This window comes from Taeniopygia guttata, chromosome 4 (assembly GCF_048771995.1).
Source record: "Taeniopygia guttata chromosome 4, bTaeGut7.mat, whole genome shotgun sequence".
Lineage (NCBI taxonomy): Eukaryota > Metazoa > Chordata > Aves > Passeriformes > Estrildidae > Taeniopygia > Taeniopygia guttata.
In genome coordinates, this window is record NC_133028.1 from 1,675,305 (window position 1) to 1,701,245 (window position 25,941).

At 55.8% G+C, this 25,941-nt stretch overlaps 1 protein-coding gene across 2 annotated transcripts; it reads left to right on the forward strand.

The window, feature by feature from the left end:
• Nucleotides 1-2,466: 2,466 nt before the first annotated feature.
• On the forward strand, nt 2,467-25,280 carry VAX2 (ventral anterior homeobox 2). 2 transcript variants are annotated; one of them, XM_030270426.4, is made up of 4 exons: nt 2,467-2,942; nt 3,404-3,667; nt 8,675-8,862; nt 24,805-25,280. In XM_030270426.4, exons 2-4 carry the CDS (start codon nt 3,406-3,408, stop codon nt 25,246-25,248), a joined length of 894 nt encoding a protein of 297 aa, XP_030126286.4. In that variant the 5' UTR covers nt 2,467-2,942; nt 3,404-3,405; the 3' UTR covers nt 25,249-25,280. The 2 variants fall into 2 exon arrangements, with proteins under 2 accessions (XP_030126286.4, XP_030126285.4); XM_030270425.4 differs by lacking the exon at nt 2,467-2,942 and having other exon boundaries at nt 3,376-3,667.
• Nucleotides 25,281-25,941: the final 661 nt, after the last annotated feature.

Sequence of the window (25,941 nt, forward strand, 5' to 3'; positions counted from 1 at the left end):
GGTGTCCCCACGGTGTCCCCACGCGGTCTCCCGGTGTCGCCGCCGCTGTCCCCGCTCCCGCCGAGGCCCCGCACCGTTCCCGGGCCCGGCCCGGGGTTCCCTCGGCGGTGTCCCCACCGGGGCTGTCCCCGGGGCAGCCGTTCCTTGGCGGGGACAGGAGAAATGTCCCCTCCCGGTGCCACCGGTTCGGTCCCGGGGGAAGCCGCGGCTCCGCTCCCGCACCGTCCCCGCCGCCAGGCCCGGGGCCGAGCCGAGCGCACCGAGCCGGGCCTTACCTCCACCTCCGGTGCACCGGGAGCAGCGGGGAGGGATGCGGGACCCTCTCTAGAGCAGGAAACCGGAGGAATTCCGGTTTTTTCGGGATTTTTCCATCTCCGGAGCGGCGAGAAGCGGGGCGGGGGCTCGGCGAGGCCGGGAACGGGGATGCACCGGGAGAACGCGGCCGCTCCCACCCCGGGCCGGGCCTGGCTGGGCTGGGTGTGCTGCGGGAGCGAGGAAAAACGGGAATATTGATAATAAAATCACCGATCAATCGTGCTGATATCGCTGATCGCGCTAATAATAGCGCTAAGGAAGGGCGCTAATAATAGCCAGGCTAATAGAGCCGCTAATAACGCTAATTTTAACGCTAATTAAAACAACAACAACGGCGCTAAACCCCACCCGAAAACAACAACGAGCGGACAATAAAAATGGAGATTTTTAAATTAACGTTCTTTTTATAAATTATTGGTTCTGAGGATCTCGTCGCTTCCCTTTCCCGGCAGCTCGGAGCCGGTGTTTCCCCTTTTTCCCCGTTTCAACTTCTCCCGGAGCAAATCCCTTCCCGTTATTATTCCCGTTAATCGTGGGGATAACGGGAAAAAAAAAAAAAAAAAAGAAAAGAAAAATAAAAACCAAAGAAAAACAAACCAAAAAACAACAGCAGGAAAGGAGCGGGAGCCGTGAGGAAGCGGCGGGGGCTGAACGGGCACCGGCGGCTTAACGGGCACCGGGGCCGCTTCTCCGCCGCTCGTTCCGCGGCCTCAGCGAAAAGAAAAAGAGGATTTTCCGTTTCCAGCAGCTCCCGGGCGATTCGTGTTCCCGGTGGGACCGGCCCGGAGCCTTTCCCCGCGGCCCTGAGGGGCTGAGGCCGCAGGGCGGGCTGGCTTTGGGGTCATTTTCTTCGTTTTCGTTAAAAATCGTTGGTTGGTGGCGCATCCACCACCGGGCCCGGTGGCGGGGCACGGCGGAGCCCGGCGGTCTGTCCGGTTGTCCGGTTGTTTGGCTGTCCGGTTGTCCGGTTGTTCGGCTGTCCGGTTGTCCGGTTGTCCGGTTGTTCGGCTGTCCGGTTGTCCGGTTGTCCGGCCCGGGCCCTACCGCAGCCCCAGCAGTTGGAGAACCGGGAACGGGGAACGGGGAGCCGGGAATCGTTTCTGTCTCTCGGCACCTTCCCCGGAGCGGCGATTCCGTCCCCGCTCGCCCCTCCGGGCCCCGGTGAACCGGAGCTGCGGCCCGGGACCTCCGGCCTTGAGCGGGGCCCGTCCCCTGCGCTCTCCCCGCTCGGCCTTTTTCGTTCGCTTTATTTCCTTCCCTTTTCCCCCTTTTGATTTATTTCCTTTTGCTTTTCCTTATTCCTACAGGTTTTTTTGTTTGGGGTTTTTTTTTGGGTTTTTTTTTGTTTGTTTTTTGGGGGTTTTTTTGTCGTTTAATTCTATTTTTTTTCCTTTCGAATTTTATTTTTTCCCCGCCGTTCTGCCCGCGCTGTTCCGGTTATTTCAGCGGCCGCTCCAGCCCCAGGCCTTGAACTCCCGGTGCCCACCAGAGCCCAAACCGGGCACCTCCCGCTTCTACCGGGCTCTACCCGGTGCCCTGCAGACCCCCCAACCCGGCTCGGTGCCCGGTACCGGGCCGTGGGTGCGGCGGAACGCGGGGGCTGCAAAATCTCGGGGCTGCTTTTGCTTAAACTTAATTTATTTATTTTTTAATCCGCCGCCGTTAGAACCGTTCCGACCCCAGGCAGTACCGGGAAGGGGGGCGGCCACCCCCGGGGAAGCACCGCGGCCGCCGCCGCCGCTTTTTCCGCCCGGTTTTACCCCGTTGCGGCGACAGAGACCCCCGGGACACCCCCGCACACACCGGGTCCGGTACTCCCGGCTGGGAACCGGGAGCCGCCCCGCTCGGTGCCGGTGCCGGTGCTCGGGAGCGGCTGTGCCGGATCAGGGAATTTCGGGGGCCGACAGTGGGGTGACCCCGGTAGCACCGGGACTCCCCCGGTAGCCGCGGGGCAGCGCGGGGAAGCGGCACCGGAGCTCCCCGACCCCCGCCCGGCCCGGGGAGGGGCAGCGCCCACCGGGACCGGGGGATTTCTTTTTTTTTTTTGTTGTTGCCACCTCTGGCGGCTCTGCCCGAGCCGGGCGGGGGTCCCTAAGGTGACCCCCCGAGAAGGAACCGGGAACCGGAGCCGCCGCTGTTGGAACCGGGCAGCGGCCGCCGAGGGGCTCTTTGTTTACCAATCGGTGTCACAGCACGGGAGGGCAGGAAATTGCGTCTGTACCGAGCCGTTAATTTAAAATCGGCTTTTTCCTCCCCTGCCGCTCTCCCCGCGGCCGCTCCCCGGTGCGGCGGGGGCTCGGCCGCTCGTTCCCCGCTGCCGGCTCCGGTGGCGGCCGCCGGGGGATGCGCAGCGGAGCGCGGCGGCGGGGGAGGGCCGGGCTGGAGGAATAAGGACCCGGCTTCTTCTCCGGTCCCACCCCCGGCCGCTTCCTCCGCAGCTCCCTCCCCTTTCCCCTCCCGCTCCCCCCCCACATCCCCACCACCCCCTAAAATCATCGCCGCCGGTCTCCCGGTATTGATCTCCCGAGCGCGGCTACCGACACCGACAGCGGGAGCCGCACCGGTACCGGCGCTCCATGGAAGGGCAGCGGCGGCCACCGGAGCGCCTGAAGTTTGCCCGGAGCGAGGTGCGGCGGGAGGTGGAGCTGGGGAGGGGGCGCGGGGGGCGTGGGTGGGGGGCTCGGCCGCCTGTCAAACTTTGAAACTCCTTTGCCACCCCCCAACCTCGCACCCTCTCGGGACGCCCCGACGGCTCCCCCGGTGCCACCCCCGGTGCCACCACCCCCGGTGCCACCCCCGGCCCGGCGGGGCGGGGAGGGGGGTGCGCTTTAAATGCCGGGTGGGAGAGGGCGACAGGCGACAAGCGACAGCCCCCGGCGGTCCCCGGCCATGGGGGTGAGCCGGGGCGCAGAGCCCCGGGGGGGCCGGGGAGGGGCGGGGAGGGGAAGGGGTCTGCGGAGGGTGGTGGTGGTGGGGGGGGGGTTCCCTCCCATCCCCCCCATCCCCCCCGCCCAGCCTTGCCTCCTCTCTCCCTCTCCCCGTGTCTCTCTCTGCCTCCCGATGTTTGATCCCGCCGCGGCGCCCGCAGGGATGAGCGATGGAGGGGCCGAGCCCGGTGGGAGCCCCGTGCTGCTGGCCGAGCCCGCGGCCACCGGGCGGGCCCGGGAGAAGCTGCCGACCCGGGCGGAGCTGGAGAGCGCCCTGCGCACCGGTGGAGGCGGCGGAACCGCCTTCAAGGACATCCCGGGAACGTCGTCGGTCAGCCCCGGCTCCTCCAAGCAGTGCGCCCCGGACACCGAGAGCCCGTCGGGGACCGGCGAGGCGGATTATTGCCGCCGCATCCTGGTGCGAGGTACGGACGCGCTCCCCGCTCCGCTCCCCGCTGCTCCCGCTTCCCCCTCCGGCCACGGGGCATCCCCGGCACCGCTTCCAGCGCATCCCGGCCGCTTCCCGGCTGCCACCTCCGGTATCCCGGCCCCGCCGCTTCTGCCCCGGCTGCGCTGAGCGCGGCACGGACCGGGCCCGCTGCCCCAGCCCGGCTCGGAGCGGGGCGGACCGGGAGGGCTCCGGGGGAACGGCCCCGCGGTCACGGACCCACCGGGCCGGCGGAGCCCTGCGGGGAACGCGCGGGAGAGGGGGGACAGCATCAGCTCGGCGTTGGGAGCGATGTCGCAGGAGAAAAGCGTCACGGAGCGGCGGCGGGCGAGGGGGGGTTTATTTATTTTTTTTTTTTTAACCTTTATAATGTCACCGGTTGGGACTCGGTGCTCCCCGGACCCGCACCCCTCATCCCGCCCCGCCGCCCGCGCTCGGTCCCCGCCGGCCCGGGACTCTCCGGGAGCGCTCCTGGCTTGTGGCGAACCCCGAGAAGTTTGGGGCTCCCTGACGCGGCTGTCGCTGGCGGGCGGGTCCCGAGCGCTCCGCGGCTCCGGTATCCAGGGGATGCTCCGCGTTCCTCCGCCGCTGGCGGAGCCCGGAGCGGCTCGGCGGCCGCTCGGCGATCAGGGCCGAGGCCTCCCGGTGCCCAGCGCAGCGCTCGGGCAGCGGAGCGGCGGCTCCGTCCTCACCGGCGGGTGACACCGGTGCCATGTCCCTGTCGCGTCCTCATCCCGGGCTCGGGCATCCCGTGAAAGCCCCGCCGCTCACCCAAGCCTCTCTCCCGGTTGTCCGACAGCCCGGTTGTCCCGGTCCGAACCGGGGACAGCGGATGAGCAGCGGGCACCTCTCAGCGGCGACCCCCGGGGTCCCGCCCGTGCTGTCCCCGCGTCCCCGAGGGTCGCCGAGCGGGGCTGCGGCCGGTCCCACCGGGGTCAGGCTGGGGTCAAGCCTCTCCTCCGCCCGTTTCAGCCCCACCGAGGCCGCCCCGACGGTACCGGCACCGGAAGAGCGGCGGGGATCGGTGCCCAAGGCCGGGGCAGGGTCTCCGCTCCCGCCGACCCCGGGGACCCTCACCCGGTTTCACCATCTTGCTGCAGCCGCCACGGTGCGGACAAAATGGTGGCGGGGAGAAAACGCCGCAAATCACCGGGGTTGAGCCGAAACGAAGCGGGGGGAACGTGGAGGAACCACCCGGGCTGCGGGGACACCGACCCGCCGGTCCCGGTCCCCACCCGCCCCGGCCGCGGTCCCGCAGTCGGGCAGGGCCGGGGCCGAGCAGCGGCCGGGCCCGGGCAGAGCCTCCCGGTGGGTTTTGTGCGAAGCGGGAGGTTAAAAATGTTAATTTTAATGTTTTAAAATTTATATTTTAAAATAATTTGAGTTTCACCCTCGCTGCTCGCCCCGGGAAAGCTCCGGCCTCGGTGAGGGGCGGCTGCGGCGGAGCTGCCGCCAGCCCCGGTGCAGCCCCGGTGCAGCCCCGGTGCAGCCCCGGTGCTCGCCCAAGGTGCTTTCGGTGAAGTCGGGGGGTCCTGGTGACCCCTCACATCGACGGGGTCTTCTCGGAATCTCGGTCCGCTCTCCGGTCCCGCCGTACCGGGGATGGTCCGTGCGGGATGGAGCCTCCCGGTCACCTCCCGGTCACCTCCCGGTCACCTCCCGGTCGCCTCCCGGTCACCTCCTGGCCATCCCCGTCTCGTCGGGAGTGGCTCCCGGGGATAAAGGGGACAAGGAAGCACCTGAGCAGCCCCGGGGGTCGGTGCCGCTGTCACCGCGGCCACTGCAGCCGCACGGGGCCGGGGACACATCCCGGTCACCTCCCGCAGGGCACGTGGAGGGACCCCGGTGGCGTTTGGTGCCACCCCATGGCACTGAGGGGACACCCTGGGGGCTGGCAGAGGGGGGTGTGTGTCCCGAAAGGTCCTGATAGCTGTGTTGGGGTGTCAACCCAGGTGGGCATGGGTGTCCCTGTGCCAGCGTGAGGTGTCCCCATGGATTTGGGTGCCCTCTGCACTTTTGGGGGATTCCAACCCCAGCCATGTCCTGGCTCCAGAGCCACCAGGTGTACCCCGGTCCCCAAGAGGAGGATGTGCCACCAGCGAGGCCCAAGGCTCTGGAACCCTCCAGGCATGACCTGGGAATTTTTGAGGCTCCGGAAAGGGAAAAGATTCTCAGCAGGGCGTTCCAAAGGCTGGAATGAGCGGGATGAGCACCCCAAAACCTACCCTGGGGAAGGTCAGGATGGTGGGACGAGGGGTTTGGCGTCCCCTGTGCCGAGCTGGCACCGCGGCCGTGCCCTTTTCCCTGCCGTCCCTCCGGAGCTGCTCCAGCTGCCGGGGGAATAACAATAAATAATGCCCGAGCTGGAGCCGAGGCCGCAGCTGCGGCCCCAGATCCGGCATTCCCGGCGTTCCCGGCTGTTGTTGTGCCGTGGCCGTGGCGTGGGCACGGACGTGGGCATGGGAGTGCGGACGTGGCCCGGGCATCGTCACCGCCATGGCGCTTCCCACACAAAATGGTTCCTGGCGCTGATCCCGCCAGAAAAGCCGCTGATCCGCCTACAACTCCTTTCCTTCCCAGCAGCTCCGCGCCAGCCTGTGGGGTTTGGGGTGTGGGCCCGGTGCCACCACCCCCTGTGCCACTCTGGGTGTCCCCAAGCCCTCAGGACTCCTTCGGTGCCGCGTTCCGGGATGGCGCCTCGGCCGTGTCCCGCGGCTCCACGGCGGGAGAGCGGCTCCGGGATTGGGGTCCCTTTCCCAAATCGGTGTTTGTCTCCATTGCCATCCCGGTGCTGGATCCACTGCCCTCATCCCAGCTCCTGCGCCCTCATCCCAGCTCCTGTGCCCTCATCCCAGCTCCTGCGTCCTCATTCCTGCTCCTGCGTCCTCATCCCTGTCCGCCAATCCATGATTCCCATCCCAGTGCCGCCATTCCAATCCCGGTGCCACCATTCCCATCCCGGTGCTGGATCCACTGCCCTCATCCCAGCTCCTGCGTCCTCATTCCTGCTCCTGCCTCCTCATCCCTGTCCGCCGATCCACCATTCCAATCCCGGTGCCGCCATTCCAATCCCAGCACCCCCATTCCAATCCCGGTGCCACCATTCCCATCCCAGTGCGTCCATCCCAATCCCAGTGCCACCATCCCAATCCCGGTGCCACCATTGCCATCCCAACACCCCCATTCCCATCCCAGTGCCACATTCCGATCCCGGTGCCACCATTCCCATCCCAGTGCCACCATTCCCATCCCAGCACCATAATTCCAATCCCAGTGCCACCATTCCCATCCCAGTGCCACCATTCCCATCCCAGCACCCCCATTCCAATCCCGGTGCCACCATTCACATCCCAGTGCCACCGTTCCCATTCCACTGCCACCATTCCAATCCCGGTGCCGCCATTCCAATCCCGGTGCCACCATTCCCATCCCAGCACCATAATTCCAATCCCAATGCCATCATTCCACTCCCAGTGCCACCATTCTCATCCCAGCACCACCATTCCCATCCCAATGCCACCATTCCCATCCCAGCACCACCATTCCAATCTTGGTGCCACCATTTCCATTCCAGTGCCACCATTCCCATCCCAGTGTCACCATTCCAATCTCGGTGTCACCGTTCCCATCCCAGTGTCACCATTCCAATCACAGCGCCACCGTTCCCATCCCAACGCCCCCATTTCCATCCCCCATTTCCATCCCCCATCTCCATCACCCCACTCCCAGCTTTTCCCCGCTGTTTTCCTCCTTCCCACCTCAGGAATTTTGTAACCCCTTCATGCCCAACTCAGCCAGCGGGAGGGAGAACCATTGACCTCCATCCAGGATCCCCCCAGGAATGGGGATCCAGCATCCCAAAATCAGGGCTTGGAGTGACTTCCTGGCTGGATTTTAACCCTCTGGAAAAGCCCCAAAAAGTCCCAAACCGAGCCTGGATTTGGGATCTGGGGCGATCCCAACGAGCAATTCCTGAAGCTCATTTTAATTCCTGAAGCCGGGGCAGAATTCCTGTGGATTTTTTTTTTGGTGGAGTTTCTCCTTTCCTGGTGGGAAGCGAAGCCACGGAGGCTCCTCTGGAATGGCCCCACGGCCAAACCCTCAAACTTCTCTTTCCTTGGATATTCCCAACCTCATAAAATCCACAGCCGGGAGCAGCTCGGCTCCCATGGCACTTCCCAAACTTGTCCTTTAATAGGAAAACACCCCAAAACGGGAGCTGAGCTTTCCAAGGAAATATTCCTTAAGGGAGGATAATTCTGGAGAGATGGGATTTGTAATAGAGATTAATTTTTTCCAGTATTGCCAAGGAAGGACAGAAATCAAAAACTATATTGAAATTACAGGGGAAAAAAATAAATCTTTAATTCAAATTCTTCCTTGGCGTAAATCTCCTGTTTCCTCCTGGCTTTCCAAACTATTGTTGCCAGGATTAAATGCTCCATTTTCCCAAAAAAAAATTTATGGATTCTATTGATGTGTTTTAAAAAACCCTAATTCATGGAGATCTGTTGCCTTTCCCTGGATATTTATAAACTCTCTGCACTTGGGGCCGGAGGGAAGAACCAAGCCACAATTTAGCACAATTACAGAAAAACAATCTTAATTAAAATTCTTCCTTGTCATCAATATCCTGTTCGCTCCCAGCTTTCCAAAATATCATTCCCAGGATGAAACACTCCGGTTTCCCAACGCTCATTAACTGCATTTTTGGATTTTTGTACCAGTTCCTTCAGTTTGTTTTTTTCCCCTGATGGTTCTCCCCATCAAAAATTATATAAAAATGTACAGAAAAAAAAATGTTTAATTCGAATTCTTCCTTAGCATAAATCTTCTATTGTCTCCTGGCTTTCCAAACTATAATTCCCAGGATGAAGCGCTCCATTTTCCCAACGCTCATTAACCACATTTTTGGATTTTTTGGACTGATTCCTTCACTTTTTTGGGACTTTTCCCTGACGGTTTTTCCCTGCTTTCCGCACAGATGCCAAAGGGACGATCCGGGAGATCGTGCTGCCCAAGGGGCTGGACCTGGACCGGCCCAAGCGGACGCGGACGTCCTTCACGGCGGAGCAGCTCTACCGCCTGGAGCTGGAATTCCAGCGCTGCCAGTACGTGGTGGGCCGGGAAAGGACGGAGTTAGCGCGGCAGCTCAACCTCTCCGAGACGCAGGTGAGACCTGCGGTGGCTCCTCGGGGTGGGGGACATCGCGGTGGCCGTGTCCCCGAGCCGTCGGATGCGCGGAGCGAGGCGGCGTCGGGATGCGCGCGGCATTCCCGGCGATGGTTTTTCTTCATCGCGCCCTTGGAATGGTTGGGATTGGGTTGGGGACAACTCTGAGGGGTCTGTGGGGACACCCCCAGCTTGTGGTGTCCCCTTCAAATGTCTGGCAAAGCGTCGAGGTGAGGTTGGACAGGGGTTGGAGCAACCTGGAAAAATGGGAAGTGGCCCTGGATGAGCTTTGATGTTGTTTCCAACCCAACCCGTTCCATGATCCTGGGAAAAGTTGGAAGAGGAAGGAGCAGGGGGTGACAGCGGTGACCCAAAGTGGGACATGGTGGGGATCGGGGTGTGCGGGGGCTGCTCCCACTTTTCCTGCACCCCAATCCCAGAAATCCAGGAATTAGCCCTGGATCTCTTCTCCATCGCCTTCCTTGGATGATGGGAAGGGATTTTCCTGCTTTTCCTGTGCTGGGGAGATCCGGGAGAATGGATGGGATGAGCTCTGAGGTTGATGCCCCTGATGGGGTCGTGATGGTTTTGGCTTAGAAATTTATTATTAAATAATAATTGTAATTAATTAAACAGTGTTAATGATGGTATTAATGTAATAATAATAATAATAATAATAATAATAATAATAATAATAATAATAGTAATAATAATAGAATAATTATAAATCTTCTGCCTTGTCCACTCCTTTCCTGCCAGGTCTGGCAATGGCATTGTTTACCTTGATTCGTACAGGGAATAATTCCCATTTTTCCAACCGTTTTTATGGAACAAACCCATCCCGGCCGTGGGCAGCTGTCCCTGGCTTAGAGGGGTGGCATTTGGGGGAATCCATCCAGGGGGAAATCAGCATTCTGGGATGTTTTTGGTGGGGGATTTCGGTGAGGAGGAGGATTTGGGGCGGGATTCGGCTGTGCCGCGGTCGGGAGAAAAGTGGCCTTGGGTTCCCTATTTCCGAGGTCCCCATGTCACCTCCATGGTGACACGAGGGTCACAGGTGGCTTTGACTGTGTCACCTTGTGGGAACAGCTTTGTCCTCCTGGTGAGGGTTCCCATTTCCTGGAATTCCTCTTCTTGGGGTCCCTCTTCCCAGGATTTCTCTTCGCGAGGTCCCCGTGTCACCTCCATGGTGACACAAGGATCACAGGCAGCGTTGGCTGTGTCACATTGTGGGAACAGCTTTGTCCCCCTGGTGAGGGTTCCCTTTTCCCAGTGTCTTTCTTCCTGAGGTCCCTCTTCCCAGGAATTCTCTTCCCGAGGTCCCGGTGTCACCTCCATGGAGCCATGACGGTCACAGGTGGCTTTGGCTGTGTCACCTTGTGGGAACAGCTTTGTCCCCAACACAGGCAGTGGCTGATGTCTCCCTCTTCTTGGGGTCGGTCCCTTTTCCCGGCATCCCTTTTCCCAGGATCCATCTTCCCGGGATTTCTCTTCCCGCGGTCCCAGCGTCACTCCCATGGAGCTGGCACTGTCACAGGTGGGCATGGCCGTGTCACACTGCAGGGACAGCTTTGTCCTTTCCTCAAGGTCCCTGCTGCCACTGTCCCGGTGTCACCTGCACAGATCCATGGGGAGCAGAGGATTCCAGGGAGCCGGAGCTGCACAGCAATTCCCTTTTCCCAGGATTGCTCCTCCTGGGTGTCACCTCCACAGAGCCGGGAGTGACAGGTGACAAGGGACAAGTTGTGTGTCCCTGGCATGGGATCCCTCTTCCCAAATCCCTCTTCCCAAATCCCCCTTCCCAAATCCCTATTTTCACATTCCCCTTCCCAAATCTCCCTTCCCAGATCTCCCTTCCCACATCCCCCTTCCCAAATCCCACTTCCCAGGATCTTTTTTCCCAAATCCTGCTTCCCAAATCCCCCTTCCGAAATCCCAAACCCCACTTCCCAAATCCCAAACCCCACTTCCCAAATCTCCCTTCCCAAATCCCAAATCCCACTTCTCAAATCCCAAATCCCGCTTCCCAAATCCTGCTTCCCAAATTCCTCTTCCCATATCCCAAATCCCCCTTCCGAAATCCCAAACCCCACTTCCCAAATCCCCCTTCCCAAATCCCAAATCCCCCTTCCCAAATCCCCCTTCCCAAATCCCCTTTCCGAGTCTCCCTCCGCGGTCTCGCCATTTGTCCCTTGGGAAGGGGGGACGTGCCCAGCAGGGTGCCAGGGCTGGGAGGTCACAGCCTGTCCCTAGGGATGAAATTCCCATCTTTTCTCTGGAACCTGGCTGCTGCCTCCATCCCTGGGTGAGAAAATTCCCACCCCGTGGGGCGGCCGCTGTCGCTTCTCCTCCGCTCTCCCCCTTCCCGCATCCTCTTCCCTCCTTCATCCCTGTCTCCTTAAATTCCTTTCCCTGTTTTTCACGCCGATTTTCCTTCCCCGCAGCCAATTCCCAGTTTCCAGAACCTTCCCAGCTCCCCGGTTTTTCCCAGCCACCCAGAATTCCCAGTTTCCTCCTCTTCCTCTCTCCAAGGATAGTTTCACACTCAGGCATCGCCCTTTCCCTCATTCCTGTTTTTTTCAGGATGTTTTCCTCAGGAATTCCAAGAGCTTTAAACCGATTTTTCCAAGTCCCGCTTTGGGTCTGGGAGCTGCTGATCCCACCTGGATGTGACCTGGAGAGAGAAAAGTCACCTCCAGCCCCTTCTGTCCCCACCCAGCTCCTCCAAACTGGGATAAATCCGACTTTTCCAGCAATCCCAGGATTTTGGCTGTTTCTGGGGATTCATTCACTGAGATCTCCCAGAATTTAGGGAATTTTAGTGGGGGGATCCCAATCAACAGCATCTCCTGGCTCTATTTTTTTTTTCTTTTTTTTGGGACAGGGACAGATCTTTTCCAACCCCTTCCTGGGCTGGATTTGAATTCCAAGAGGAATTCTTGGAATTAAATCTTTAATTCCGAGGAAGCTGCTCCTGACTTTTCCCCGTGGATGCGATGGGAACCCTGCAGGAAAGGGGCCACCAGGGTTGGGATTTTTTTGTGCTTGTGGATGTTTGGGAAGGGAGGGGGGAAGGATGATTCATCCTGGCGAGGAGGGAATGTGACGAGATGGGAAGAGACACGGTGTGATCGCAGCTGGAATGCTGCAGCATTCCCGGGAGCGGGGCTGGGATCTTGCAGAAATCCTGCTGGAAATCGAGGGGAAAAAATGGGATTTAGGGTCTGGTTTTACTTTGCTGGGAGCTGTTGGCAGAGTTGGAGGCAGGATGGGCTGGGGAGAACAGGATTTGGGATTTTTCTTTTGGCTCGGAGTCCTGCTCCAGGAGTGAGGGTGGGATCATCCAGGGAACAGCAGGGATTGCTCAGGAAAAAGGGGAAATTCCTGGAAGTGAGGGTGGGATCATCCAGGGGACAGCAAGGATTGCTCAGGGAAGAGGGAAAATCACTCAGGGATCAGTGCAGGGAAAATAGGAATCACCCAGGAGCGAGGATGGGATCACCCAGAAATTATGGGATCAGCCAGAAATTATGGGAATTTCCTAGAAATGAGAAGGGGATCACCCAGAAATTATGAGATCACCCAGAAATTATGGGAATCACCCAGGAATGAGAATGGGATCATCCGGAAATTATGGGATCAGTCAGAAATTAAGGGAATCACCTGGAAGTGAGAATGGAATCATCTGGAAATTATGGGATCACCCAGAAATTATGGGAATCACCCAGGAGCGAGGATGGGATCACCCAGAAATTATGGGATCAGACAGAAATTATGGAGATTTCCTGGAAGTGAGAATGGGATCATCCAGAAATTATGGGATCACCCAGAAATTATGGGAATCACCTGGAGGTGAGAATGGGATCACCTAGAAATTAGGGAGTCACACAGAAATAATGGGAATCATCTGGAAGTGAGAATGGGATCATCCAGAAATTATGGGATCACCCAGAAATTATGGGAATTTCCTAGAAGCGAGAAGGGGATCACCCAGAAATTCTGAGATCACCCAGAAATTATGGGAATCACCCAGGAATGAGGATGGGATCATCCAGAAATTATGGGATCACCCAGAAATTATGGGAATTTCCTAGAAGCGAGAAGGCGATCACCCAGAAATTATGGGATCACCCAGAAATTATGGGAATCACCCAGGAATGAGGATGGGATCATCCGGAAATGATGGGATCAGCCAGAAATTATGGGAATTCCTAGAAGTGAGAATGGGATCATCCAGAAATGATGGGATCAGCCAGAAATTATGGAGATTTCCTGGAAGTGAGAATGGGATCATCCAGAAATTATGGGATCAGCCAGAAATTATGGGAATCACCTGGAAGTGAGAATGGGATCATTCGGAAATTATGGGATCAGCCAGAAATTATGGGAATCACCTGGAAGTGAGAATGGGATCATCTGGAAATTATGAGATCACCCAGAAATTATGGGAATCACCCAGGAATGAGAATGGGATCATACGGAAATTATGGGATCAGCCAGAAATTATGGAGATTTCCTGGAAGTGAGAATGGGATCAGCCAGAAATTATGGGAATTTCCTAGAAGTGAGAATGGGATCATCCGGAAATTATGGGATCAGCCAGAAATTATGGGAATCACCCAGGAATGAGGATGGGATCATCCAGAAATGATGGGATCAGCCAGAAATTATGGGAATTTCCTAGAAGTGAGAATGGGATCATCCAGAAATTATGGGATCACCCAGAAATTATGGGAATCACCTGGAAGTGAGAATGGGATCATCCAGAAATTATGGGATCATCCAGAAATTATGGGAATCACCCAGGAATAAGGATGGGATCATCCAGAAATGATGGGATCAGCCAGAAATTATGGGAATCACCTGGAAGTGAGAATGGGATCATCCGGAAATTATGGGATCAGACAGAAATTATGGGAATCACCCAGGAGCGAGGATGGGATCACCCAGAAATTATGGGACCAGCCAGAAATTATGGAGATTTCCTGGAAGTGAGAAGGGGATCACCCAGAAATTATGGGATCTGCCAGAAATTATGGGAATTCCTAGAAGTGAGAAGGGGATCACCCAGAAATTCTGAGATCACCCAGAAATTATGGGAATCACCCAGGAATGAGGATGGGATCATCTAGAAATGATGGGATCAGCCAGAAATTATGGGGATCACCTGGAAGTAAGAATGGGATCATCCAGAAATTATGGGATCAGCCAGAAATTATGGGAATCACCTGGAAGTGAGAATGGGATCATTCGGAAATTATGGGATCAGCCAGAAATTATGGGAATCACCTGGAAGTGAGAATGGGATCATCTGGAAATTATGAGATCACCCAGAAATTATGGGAATCACCCAGGAATGAGAATGGGATCATACGGAAATTATGGGATCAGCCAGAAATTATGGAGATTTCCTGGAAGTGAGAATGGGATCAGCCAGAAATTATGGGAATTTCCTAGAAGTGAGAATGGGATCATCCGGAAATTATGGGATCAGCCAGAAATTATGGGAATCACCTGGAAGTGAGAATGGGATCACCCAGAAATTAGGGAGTCACCCAGAAATTATGGGAATCACCCAGGAATGAGGATGGGATCATCCAGGGACAGGGATCTGCCAGGAGAGCGGGAGGGAATTTTGGAGCCAAAGTTGCTTCCACCCATCCAGGGGAATTTCTCTTCCTTCCCGGGATCCTCCTAGTGCTTTTCCTAATTAATCCACGGATATGATTAACGTTCAACGAGTTTAATTAACCTGGGGAATGTTTCAATTGGAGAATATTTCCCTGGAGATGCCAAGGCGAGTTCTGAGGTCCTTGGGATGAGCTGGGAAGTGGCAGGAACATCCCAAACCCATCCCAAATCCCAAGGGCAGCTCAGATCCACGGATCTGGCTTTTCCCGGGAAAACTTGCTGGAATCCTGAAGGGAAAAGTGCCCCTATCCCGGTGTCATTATGGGGTGGAAAATCCCAGGTGGAGGAGGCAGAAGGGGGACAAAGGAAGGGGGTGGAATTCCCATAAATCCCTCATGGGATGGATGGAACAGAATTGGGATAGGAAGGAATTGGGATGATTTGGGATGAGATGGAATTGGAATGATTTGGCATGGGATGGGATGGGATGGGATGGGATTGATGTAGGGATTTGCTCTTGGGGTCAGGAGTTCCATGCCAGGCTCAGGCTGAGGTGATCCTGGTGTTTTCCAGCCCTTGGGAGGCGACACTTGGGATGAGGGATGGTCCCAAGTTTTGCCACGGAAGGTTTCGGTTGGATTTTTGGGAAAATTCCTGCATGGAAAGGGTTTCCCAACTACCCAGGGCAGGGGTGGATCCCCATTCCCGGGGGGATTTGGATCCCTGTGGATGTGGCACTTGGGGACGTGGTGGTGGCCTGGGCAGTGTTGGGAGGAGTGGCTGGATTCAGGAATCTCCAAAGGATTTTCCAACCAAAGTGATCCGTAATTCCATGATTTCTGCCTGCCTGGCTGCCGGCAAATCCATGGGATTCTCCGGGTGTCCCCATGAGCTCCATCCGATCTTCTTGGGGACAATTCCAGGGCCACCCTACAGCTCCATCACTGCCTGCGGCCCCACACCCTCCGGAGAGTCCCGGGATTCCCAACATGGAACAAAACATCCAGGAAAAGCCAGGAAGGCCGGGAAGGTCTATTTATAGCCTGACAATTAAAAGGAGGCCGTTAAAAATTAATCACCTCAGCTCGTTAACAGCTTCCGGTCCCCCAGGGACAGAACGAGGGGACAAGGGCTGGGGCTGCCACAGGTTTTCCACTCCTGGGAAGAAAAAAAAGCAGGAAAGATGAGGTTGGGAAGAGCTGGGAGCCCCAAAATTCCGGGATTCCCATTTCCCTCTGGACTGGGACACGGTGGAAGTGACGGGATCCACACCAGGTGATTTTGGAGCTTCCCAAGGGCAGGGTTGGGATCTTGGGAAGGAATTCCTGGTGAGGAGAGGCTGGGCTGGAATTCCCAGATTTGCTGTGGCTGCCCCTGGATCCCTGGGAGTGTCCAAGGCCAGGTTGGATCTACCTTGGACAGTGGGAATTGTCCCTGCCCATGGAAGAAAAGCTTTAAGGTCCTTCCCAACCCAAAGCAGTTGGGAATTCTGAGATTCAGTGGTTCTTTCCTAAGGGGCCTCCATCCCTCCCTCCCTCCATCCCTCCCCTCCATCCCCTCCACCGGAGCTTTTTCGGGATGGGATGAACTCTCCCACCCTGTTTTCCTGGAGCACATCCCTGCCTCACTTCCAGGAGGAATCTGGGCTGGGAAAAAAAAAAATCGGGAATAATTCACCGATATTTATGTCATTGAGGATTTACAATCCCCTCCCCCACCAAAATATAAAATCCTGGGATTTCAGAATTTCTGATGGAAAGTTTTGATTCCCGATGAAGCTGAACTGAGTGTTCCCAGAGCAATCCCAGCATCCTCCAAGTGGACATAATTTAAATGTTTTCCTGGAAAAATGATGGGATTTGGGTTTAGTGATGGATTCCTGTGTTTTGGAGCTGATCCCAATGGAATTGTCACCCATGGGTCCCATCCAGACCCCCAGGATTTCATGGAGGGTGTCCCCACCCATCCCAGCGCTTCCCAAAACCCCAAAAATGGGGGAATTCCCCTCCAGTTTCGCCGGCGTCTCCAAATTTTCCATTTCCAAAGGACCCATGAGGTTCCCTGGCCGCAAAGCCGGGAATATCCAGAATTGTGGGGCAGGAGCCGGACACGGGCCTGGCTGCTGGCTGGAATTTTGGATCGGTGGTGGGAAAGGGGCTGTGGGAATGGGCTCCTGGATGAGGGTCAGGGACAATTCCCACCGCGCCGGTGGCTGGAACTGCGTTCCCAAAGGCTGTGGCGGAGGGTTTGGAATGGTTGGGATGAGCTGGAACGGCAGCCGAGGGATAATCCATGGGAGAGGCAGGAGGGTCACGGAGCCGTCGTTACGAAACCCGCGGGTTCGGGCGGTGATCCCGGCGGATTACACAATTCCGGAATCCGGGATCCGAGAGCCAGTGGGGCCGGAGAGAGGAGAATGAGGAGGGAAAAGAGGAAAAGGAGGAAAGGAGGAAAGAAGGAGGAGGAGGAAGGTGGTGCGGAATGATGGCGGAGCGCAGGCTCGCGACTCGCGTCAGCTGCCGGCGTTCGGGAGCTAATCCCAATTCCCGCTCGGCAGCCAGGAATAGCGCGGGATGGAGGAGCCGGGGGCCGCACGTGTGCCAGGAGCGTGTGACGGAGCCGGGGTCAGCGCCGGGGCAGGGCCGCCCTAAACAAACACGGCTAAAAACCCCAAACGTGGCCCCGGAGCCGCGCAGCCGCCGAGCAGGGTCGGGATTGGCCTTGGTGGATGAAAACTGGGAGAATGCACGGTGTTGTTTTTTGGGAATGTGGGAGTGCCGCAGTGAGTGGTGTTGGTATTCCCGGGATCTGCCTGGGATCCCAGTCAGGAGCGATTCCCACCACAGTTCTACCCCAATGCAGCGGAAAGCAGAGGATGAGAATGGAAAACGGGAGCTGTAAGGAGAGGAAGAAAATTCCGGTTCTATCCGTGTGGTGATTTAGGATGGATGGATGATGATGGATGGATGGATGGATGGATGGATGATGGATGGATGGATGGATGGATGGATGATGGATGGATGGATGATGGATGATGGATGGATGATGGATGATGGATGATGGATGATGGATGGATGGATGAATGGATGGATGGATGGATGGATGGATGGATGGATGGATGGATGGATGGATGATGGATGGAGGATGGATGATGGATGGATGGATGGATGGATGGATGATGGATGGATGGATGATGGATGGATGGATGGATGGATGATGGATGGATGGATGGATGGATGGATGGATGGATGATGGATGGATGGATGGATGGATGGATGGATGGATGGATGGATGGATGGATGGATGATGGATGATGGATGGATGATGGATGGATGGATGGATGATGGATGGATGGATGGATGGATGGATGGATGGATGGATGGATGGATGATGGATGGATGGATGGATGGATGATGGATGATGGATGGATGATGGATGGATGATGGATGGATGATGGATGGATGATGGATGGATGGATGGATGGATGATGGATGGATGATGGATGGATGGATGGATGATGGATAGATGATGGATGATGGATGGATGATGGATGGATGATGGATGATGGATGGATGGATGATGGATGGATGGATGATGGATGGATGGATGATGGATGGATGGATGGATGATGGATGGATGGGTGGATGGATGGATGATGGATGGATGGATGGAGGATGGATGGATGGATGGATGGATGGATGGATGGATGATGGATGGATGGATGATGGATGGATGGATGATGGATGGATGGATGGATGGATGGATGGATGGATGGATGGATGGATGGATGGATGGATAGGTGTTTACTGGACCAAAAACCCTCACAAATCCCTGGATCGTTGCGATCCATGGAATGATGAGCTCCCACCCTTTCCCTTCCCAGATAAGGAGTTTCCATCAGGATTCCCTTCTTGGGAATAATTCCTTTTGTGGCACGGAGGTGTCTGGGGAAGAGCAGGGATGGGAGCAGCAGCCCTGTGTCTCTGGAGAAGAAATCCCGGGATTTGGCACTATCCGAGGTGACAGCACGGAACTCCAGGGATCCAACCCCTCATGGGCTCCATCCCGAGGATTTCAGGGTTCTAACTCCTTGTGGGCTCCATCCCGAGGATTGCAGGGATCCAAACCCTCGTGGGATTCATCCCAGATATTCCAGGGATCCAACCACTCATGGGCTCCATCCCTGGGATTCCAGGGTTCTAACTCCTTGTGGGCTCCATCCCATGGATTCCAAGGATCCAACCCCTTGTGGGATCCATCCTGACAATTCCGGGGATCCAACCCCTCGTGGGCTCCATCCCAAGGATTCCAGGGATCCAACCCCTTGTCAGCTCCATCCCGAGGATTCCAGGGATCCAACCCCTGCCAAGGATTCCAGGGATCCAACCCCTCATGGGATCCATCCTGGGGATTCCCAGGATCCAACCCCTCGTGGGCTCCATCTCTGGGATTCCAGGGTTCTAACTCCTTGTGCGCTCCATCCCAAGGATTCCAGGGATCCAACCCCTTGTCAGCTCCATCCCGAGGATTCCAGGGATCCAACCCCTAGTGGGATTCATCCCGAGGATCCCTGGGATCTGACCCTGGAAAACCAGGATGGAGCCGACGTCGCGGGCTCCGGATGATTCCATAGGCTCCGGATAACGCCGTGTTCCCGTTTTTATTCCCATCTTCCCGCACTGCTCTCCACACCCTGCCGGAGATCCGGGAGTCGGGATTCCGGGATCAGAACTCCCGGAGCGTGGTGACATTTGGGATGACATTCGGGATGACATTCCAGGTGCCAGGAGCAGGGGAGGGGACACGGCCCTGCCTTCCCGGAGTCAGGGATGAATCCTTAGGGAAAGGATCGGCAGGAGGAGGAGAAATCTGGGATCATGGGGACTCGTTTGGTCGTGGAATGAGAGAATGAAATAAATGGGAAAAGAAAATCAAATATAAAATATTACTAGATGGAATATAAAATAAAATAAAAAGTTAAAATATCATAAAATAAAAAATATTATAAAGAAAATAAATTTAAAATAAAATATCAAATATCAAATATCAAATATCAAATATAAATTATCAAATGTCAAATATCAAATATCAAGCAAATATAAAATAAAACATAACATATAACATATAAAATAAAATATAAAATGTAAAATATAAAATATTAAATAGAACATAAAACATAAAGCATAATGCATACAGCATAAAACATAAAGCATAAAACATAAAATATAAAATATAAAATATAAAATATAAAAAATATATATGATATAAAATATAAAGAAAGCAAATTGTCTCAGGCAAAAGGTAAAGAGATGGGAAAATAAAATAGAATAAAGCAAAATAAAATAGAGCAGGAGAGAACAAAATAAAATGAAGTAGAAGAGAATTCTAAAAATTTAATAGAAGATGAGAGAATAAAATATGAAGATAAAATAAAATAATAGAAATTAAATTAAATAATAAAATAAAGAAGGAAAGCATCAATATCACAATATATAAACTTATAATCTAAAAGAAATTGTAATATAATATATAAAATACATTGTAATTACATTAAATACATTATTTACAATATATGTACATTATGCATTTTATAGTAGTAAGTTATATTTTACAGTTGTATAATAATAATAGCTATTACTATGGTTATAAATTAATATAAAATATCTAAATTAATAAATTTAGATAAAATATATAGTGATAGAATATTGAATATATAACATAAAATAAAGACAATAATATAAAACAAAAATACAAAATATAGTATAATAATATAAAAATGTAATTCAATATAACAGAAAACGTAAAGATGTAATTAAATAAAATATAAAATGATAACTGTATATTTATATACAATAAAAAATAAATTATATATGTATCTTTTTGGAGCTCTATATATCAAAATATATATATCCATATATATTTTTTGATATATATAATTTTCTAATATGTTTAATTTCCCATTATTATTATATTTCCCAAACATAAATATTAAAATTTTTTCTTTCTGTATTATCTTGCATAAATACTATATAATTAATATTTAATATTTTACACAATTTCGTAGCTCCCCTTTCCCAGCCTTTTGGGGCCTCCTTTTTCCCATATTCCCATTTCCTTGGTGGGCTGGGAGGGCTGGGAATGTTCCCTTGGAGAAGGGAAAATTCCAGGGAATTTCCTGGACAAGGATGGAAGGACAGGAGCCAGGGAATGGCTCCCGCTGGGAAAGGGGAGATTGGGCTGGGATCTTGGCAAGGAATTCCTGGCTGGGCTGGAATTCCCAGAGAATCCCTGGATCCCTGGGAATGTCCAAGGCCAGGTTGGACATTGGAGTTGGATCCACCTGGGATGGTGGGAGATGTCCCTGAACTGGGATGGGATGGGGTGGGATGGGATTTAAGGTTCCTCCAACCCAAACCATTCCAAGATTCTGGAGCCTCTCTGCTCTGGGAGAGCTGGGAATGTTCCCCTGGAGAAGGGAAAATCCAGGGAATGCTCAGAGTCCCTGAAGGGGCTCCGGGAGAGCTGGAGAGGGACTGGGGACAAGGGACAGAGGGACAGGAGCCAGGGAATGGCTCCCACTGGGAAAGGGGAGATTGGGCTGGGATCTTGGCAAGGAATTCCTGGCTGGGCTGGAATTCCCAGATTTGCTGTAGGATCCCTGGCAGTGCCCAAGGCCAGCTTGGATGGACTTGGATCCACCTGGAGCAGTGGGATTTTGGAGCAGCTCCTTGTTTGGGGTCAGGGATGGGGTTTGGAGATGACCATGGGCTCATCGTGCCCATCCTCAAGGATTAAAATCCCACTGAGGGATTTTCCCAAATTCCTTCTCCTCCTGGATTGCCGGATGGGGAATATTTGGAGTGAGAGTTCTGGGAATGTCCATCCTGTACGGGTTCACGCCAGCTCTTCATTAAGGTGGCGCTAATTAGATGGGTCTTGGGGCTGCCTGGGTCTTCTTCAGCCCCACCACTGCGGGTTGGGGATCTGCAATTCCCAGGATTCGGCTGCTCCAGGGGATGGGACAATTCTGTGTCAGGTCACTGTGCCCAAAACCATCCCAGTGGTCAGCAGGGAGTGACCAGTGGGGTCAGTGGGATGGGGACACAGCTCTGGGGTCAGTGGGACAGGGACACCAGCCCTGAGGACCCGGCTGTGCCTGGTGGCAGAGAGTGCCTCGATGTCCCCGCGCGGGTGTCACAGATGTCCCCGAGGGGAGGCACGGGCTGGCAGTGTCCGACGGTGGCGGGAGGCGATGTCCCCGCAGTGTCGGTGTCCCCGGTGTCCCCACGGTGTCGGTGTCCCCGGTGTCCCCGGTGTCCCTGCGGTGTCAGTGTCCCCGGTGTCCCCACGGTGTCAGTGTCCTTGAGGTCCCCGTGGTGTCGGTGTCCCTGAGGTCCCCGTGGTGTCAATGTCCCCAGTGTCCCCGGTGTCCCCACGGTGTCAGTGTCCTTGAGGTCCCCGCGGTGTCGGTGTCCCTGAGGTCCCCGTGGTGTCAATGTCCCCAGTGTCCCCGGTGTCCCCACGGTGTCGGTGTCCCTGAGGTCCCCGTGGTGTCGGTGTCCCCGGTGTCCCCGCGGTGTTGGTGTCCCCGAGGTCCCCGCGGTGTCAGTGTCCCCAATGTCCCCGGTGTCCCCGCGATGTCGGTGTCCCTGATGTCCCCGCGGTGTCGGTGTCCCCGAGGTCCCCGCGGTGTCGGTGTCCCCAGTGTCCCCAATGTCCCCGCGGTGTCGGTGTCCCCGGTGTCCCCGGTGTCCCCGCGGTGTTGGTGTCCCCAATGTCCCCACGGTGTCGGTGTCCCCGCGGTGTCGGTGTCCCCGGTGTCCCCCGGTTCCCTCAGCTCCCCCCGTGCCCCACACTCCGCTCGCTCCGCTCCTTTGTCACCGCCGTGTCACCGCGGGCCCGGCGTGTCCCCAGGGAGCCGCCGGTGGCTCCGGGACGAGCCCGGCACCGCTGGCCCGGCCTCTCGGGGTCCCTCCGCGCTCTAACCCGAGTGTCTTCCCACCCGTGTCCTTCCCTCACCCCCGTGTCCGTCTGTCCGTCCCTCCCGCCTCTCTCTGTCTCTCGCTCTGCCTCTCCTGCCCCTCTGCTCTGCCAGGGAGGGAGGGAAGGGGGGAGGCGACTCCCGAGGGGGGGTTTAGGGTGGGCAGGGGCAGTTTTGGGGTGCGGGGCTCAGCCTGGATTCCCTCCTAACCTCGGCCAGGGGCAGTTTTGGGGTGCGGGTCTGTACCCAGCAGATCAAAGTCACCAGAAGCCACCCTGTCCCCTCACGCGTCACCCTGAGCCCCGGCCGGGAAGGGGTTCGCAGTCGGGGACAGGAATTTGGGGTTCAGGAGAGTCCAGCCGGCCCCAGCTCAGCATTCCCGGGAAAAGCAGCGCAGGGAGAGCCGAGCACGGCGCGGGGGGCTCAGCCCCGAGCTCTGGGCTCCTTCCCCAGGCTCCTGTCCCCAAGGTCCCATCCCTGAGCTCCTGTCCCAAGTCCCATCCCTGGGATCCCATTCCTGGGACAGGAACCTGGAATCCTTGGGGTCCCAACCCTGGGATCCCATTCCTGAGGTGCCACCCCTGGGATCCCAACCCTGGACTCCTGTCCCAAATCCCATCCCTGGGATCCCATCCGTGGGGTCCTGTTCTAGGGACAGCAGCCTGGGGTCCTTGGGGTCCCATCCCTGGAATTCCATCCTTGAGATCCTATCCCTGGGCTCCTGTCCCCAGTCCTATCCCTGGCATCCCAAACCTGTGTTCCCGTCCCAAGTCCCACTCCTGGGGTCCCATCCATGGGGATTCATCCCCAGGCTCCCAACCTTGGACTTCTTTTTGAGTCCCATCCCTGGAAACCCATTCCTGGGGTCCCATTCCCGGGATCCCTCCCATCCCTGCAATCCCAATCCTGGGCTCCTGTCCCAAATCCCATCCCTGGGATCCCATTCCTGAGGTCCCATCCTGGGATCCCATTTCTGAGGTACCATCCTGGGATCCCATCCCTGTGCTCCTGTCCCAAATCCCATCCCTGGGATCCCATTCCTCAGGTCCCATTCCTAGGATCCCATTCCTGAGGTCCCATCCTGGGATCCCATCCCTGAGGTACCATCCTGGGATCCCATCCCTGTGCTCCTGTCCCAAATCCCATCCCTGGGCTCCCATCCCTGGATCCCATCCCTGGTCTCCAATCCCAGGTCCCATTCCCGGTCTCCAATCCCAGGTCCCATTCCCGGTCTCCAATCCCAGTTCCCATTCCCGGTCTCCAATCCCAGGTCCCATTCCTGGGCTCCAGTTCCCAGGTCCTATTCCCGGTCTCCAGTCCCAGGTCCCATTCCTGGCCTCAAATCCCAAGTCCCATCCCTGGTCTCCAGTCCCAGGTCCCACTCCCGGTCTCCAGTCCCAGGTCCCATTCCCAGTCTCCAGTCCCAGGTCCCACTCCCGGTCTCAAATCCCAGGTCCCATCCCTGGTCTCAAATCCCAGATTCCATTCCCGGTCTCCAGTCCCAGGTCCCATTCCCGGTCTCCAGTTCCCAGGTCCCATTCCCAGTCTCAAATCCCAGGTCCCATTCCCAGCTTCCAGTCCCAGGTCCCATTCCCGGCCTCCAGTCCCAGGTCCCATCCCTGGTCTCCAGTCCCAGGTCCCATTCCTGGTCTCAAATCCCAGGCCCTATTCCTGGTGTCCAATCCCAGGTCCCACTCCCGGTCTCCAATCCCAGGTCCCATTCCTGGTCTAACATCCCAGGTCCCATTCCCGGTCTCCAATCCCAGGCCCCATTCCTGGTCTCAAATCCCAGGTCCCACTCCCAGCCTCCAGTCCCAGGTCCCATCCCTGGTCTCAAATCCCAGGTCCAATTCCCGATCTCCAGTCCCAGGTCCCATTCCCGGTCTCCAGTCCCAGGTCCCATTCCTGGTCTCAAATCCCAGGCCCCATTCCCAGTCTCAAATCCCAGGTCCCACTCCCAGCCTCCAGTCCCAGGTCCCATTCCTGGTCTCAAATCCCAGGTCCCATTCCCAGTCTCCAGTTCCAGGTCCCACTCCTGGTCTCCAACCCCAGTTCCCATCCCGGTTCTCTCACTCCCGTGTCCCCCCGCAGCTCGGGCCCCTCTCCCGGCCGGAATTCTCCCTCTGGATCCCCGGGCGGGTGGATCTCGCTTGGCCGGTCACTCTAACCCGTCTCTTCTCTCTCTCTTTCTCTCTCTCACCTCTCGCTCTCTCCTGCCTCTCGCCTCTCTCCCCCCGGTCCCCCCGCGCTCTCTTTCCGTCCGTGCCTCCCCTTCCCCCCACTTTTCCCACCCCAAACCCCAAACCCCAAACCCCAAACCCCCTCCCCAGGTCAAGGTGTGGTTCCAGAACCGCCGCACGAAGCAGAAGAAGGACCAGAGCAGAGACTCTGAGAAACGTTCCTCGGGCACCTCCGAGTCCTTGGCCACCTGCAACATCCTGCGGCTGCTGGAGCAAGGCCGCCTCCTGTCCGTGCCGGCCCCCCCGACCCTCCTGCCCCCCACTTCCAGCCCGGTGCCGGTCGCCAGCCCCGCGTCCCCGCCGCCCTTCGGCCTGCGCCTCCCTCCTCCTCTGGCCGCCTCTTCCTCGTCCTCCTCATCCTCGTCGCCGTCGCCGCGGCTGCCGGGGAGGCCGCTGTGTTTTGGGGGGCCGCTGCTGGGCGGGCTGCACGATCTGCCCCCTTCTTACCCACCCGGAGCGTCCTCCGCGTTCGAGCCTTACACGCGGCTGGAGAGGAAGGACAGTTCTATACCCAGCGAGAAGCCGAGCCCTTAAAAACAAAAACAAAAACAAAAACAAAAGCAAAAGCAAAAGCAAAAACAAAAACAACAACAAAAACAAAGACAAAACAAAAACAAAAACAAACACAAATACAAACACAAAAACAAACACAAATACAAACACAAAAACAAAGACAAAAACAAACACAAAAACAAAAGCAAAAACAACAATAAAACAAAAACAACAACAAAAACAAAACAACAAAACCAACAATAAAACAAAAACAACAACAAAAACAACAACAAAAACAACAACAAAAACAACAACAACAAAACAACAAAACCAACAATAAAACAAAACTAACAACAAAAACAACAACAAAAACAACAACAAAAATAACAACAAAAAAACAAACAACAAAATACCACCAAAAAACAAACAACAAAAAAAGAAGCAAACCCAAAAAAACCCAAATCCCCCCAAAAACCAGTGTCAAAAAGTGTCACCCCCGCCGCCACCCCAAGCCCAGATCGTTCCTCCCCAAGCTGGGAATTCCCGCTGGGAATGGTGGCTCCCCCCTGGCCGGCGGGTGGAGCTGGTGTCGCTCCGAGGTGTCGCTGTCACCGGGGCTGTCCCCAAATCCCCGCTCCAGGTGTTTGCGGGAGGGGACAGCAGCAGCGTGGGGTGGCGCTGGCCCGGGTGTCTCTTCTGGGGGGACAAAAGGGACAGCGAGAGGTGGCGCCCGGC

Coding starts and splice junctions, on each gene's coding strand:
- VAX2 (XM_030270425.4), top strand. CDS start 3,376: ATGTTTGATCCCGCCGCGGCGCCCGCAGGGATGAGCGATGGAGGGGCC. Junction 3,668..8,674: donor CCGCCGCATCCTGGTGCGAG/GTACGGACGCGC, acceptor CTTTCCGCACAG/ATGCCAAAGGGACGATCCGG. Junction 8,863..24,804: donor TCAACCTCTCCGAGACGCAG/GTGAGACCTGCG, acceptor CCCCCTCCCCAG/GTCAAGGTGTGGTTCCAGAA.